This window comes from Limulus polyphemus, unplaced genomic scaffold (genome assembly GCF_000517525.1).
Source record: "Limulus polyphemus unplaced genomic scaffold, Limulus_polyphemus-2.1.2 Scaffold1199, whole genome shotgun sequence".
Taxonomy (NCBI): Eukaryota; Metazoa; Arthropoda; class Merostomata; order Xiphosura; family Limulidae; genus Limulus; species Limulus polyphemus.
The window spans coordinates 29,232-30,948 of record NW_013666809.1 but is presented as its reverse complement, the minus strand read 5'-3'; the positions used below and the strand labels follow the sequence as shown (position 1 = coordinate 30,948).

Below are 1,717 nucleotides of genomic sequence, written 5' to 3'. Positions count from 1 at the left end.
CACTAAAACACTGCTTGCCATTTTCATACCTTTATTACGTTTTTTTTTCTTTTTACAATTTTAGACTACGTTTTCATAAATCATTAAAGCAATAAAAATGTCTATATTCTGACATAAAGCTTTGCCTGATAGTTAATCAAATGACGTATAAACAAATAATGTGTGTAAGTTGTCATCTAATTTATTTATGTAAATATATTAATAAATATTATAGGGCAACATAAAACTATTTTTCTCCGTGCATATACTTATAGGTTACAGTAGAAGACAAGGTGTAATACGTCATTGTAATAAGTGGTTCTTGTTATTAATAACCATCGACAGACGTCACTTACTATAAAAAAATTCAATAATTTTAATTTTTGTAATAACATTGAGAAGAACAGTTGGTCAGTTTGCAAGAAGGTGATAATAGTAAATTTACAATTCATTTTGTTCTTTTGGTTTTACCTAAATTCTTTAATTGTAACAAAAATTAGTAAAATACAAATTGGTAAGATTTCGAAAACATAATTTTAGGTTAAACTCTTTCACAGCATATTATTCAGATTTATCAAATTTATAATACATTACACTTTGCTGTATGTGAAAAATATTTTGTGATCCAACTGATGTACAATATCATGCAAGTTTCGTTCAATAAGGTTTCAAAAGAAGCGAATTCTCATTCATTCAGAGTTTGAGAAAAATATTACGCACAACGAAAGTTTTACAAAACGTACGTCTTCAATACATTCAGTTAAATAAAAATTGTTTTATAAAATAACATTTGAACCTGTCTGTAGGTTTGGCTTGCGAGTTTTCCGCTCCTACATGTATTACATCTTTTAAATAAACGTTAATAACATGGAAACGCATCGTTCTCATAGTCCACTAAAGAAGACAGAGGAAAAGGGGTAGGGTGACGATAAGTACATCAATAACCTAAGAAACACACGTAACATTTTACTGAGTCACGAAGTGCATGCATTGTAAACAGTAGAAAGAACAAAATTCCAGTAAAATAGTTTCTTTGTTTTTTATAAACCGTGATTAAATACAAAAATATGTATATATATATATATATATATTGACTCACGGGTTTGTTTTGGTATTCTTCGAACGGACTTCTCCTCCTTAATTGGCGGGCGACCCCGGAACCTGCCGGCATCTAATCCCGTCAGCCACAGGCTAAGCCCGAGAATCAGGCACAAGATGATTGTGGTCAGTCTAAACATGGCACAATCTCAGTGAACCAAATAGAATCACAATAACTGTTCTGTCTGCTGGACACAAGTGTAATTGGCAATTATGGAGGTAGTAAAAACCAGTGACAAATTAGTCCTTCGTGTCTATAGGACATGACGCTTTAATGAGGGTGGGGCTCGATTACTAGGAATACACGTGCTGCTAGTTCTCTTTTCTATCTAAATCAGTGAATGATAACCTACAGGACGAGTACTGTTAACTGACTGGCCGTGAATGAAGAGCTCTTGTTGCTCGGGTGAATTAAGTAGACGGTAGCACGAGAGTGACGTAACTAGATATAGTGTGTTGGACGCCTGGCGGCCAGCTTGTGAAGTTAATGAGGCGGGAATTTTGATTAAAATGAAAAGAGTGATTTTGCAGCAAGAAATTCATAGTCTTGATTATATCGTATGATGTCATTTTTTAATGAGCGTGATTAGAGACGTATGATATGTCTCTGTTTATGTTTGGTCTGTTTGATATACAGTTA

At 33.3% G+C, this 1,717-nt stretch overlaps 1 protein-coding gene across 2 annotated transcripts in view; it reads right to left on the bottom strand.

Annotated features, from left to right (window-relative positions):
- The window catches only part of LOC106462572 (chordin-like), a 146,537-nt gene extending 145,050 nt beyond the window's left edge, over nucleotides 1-1,487 (bottom strand). For both annotated transcript variants that reach the window (XM_013922507.2, XM_022389867.1), the window contains exon 1: nucleotides 1,079-1,487. In XM_013922507.2, coding sequence (XP_013777961.1) covers nucleotides 1,079-1,217 — 139 coding nt within the window. In that variant the 5' untranslated portion in view covers nucleotides 1,218-1,487. The remainder of the gene's footprint in view (nucleotides 1-1,078) is intronic.
- Between the last annotated feature and the right edge of the window lie 230 nt (nucleotides 1,488-1,717).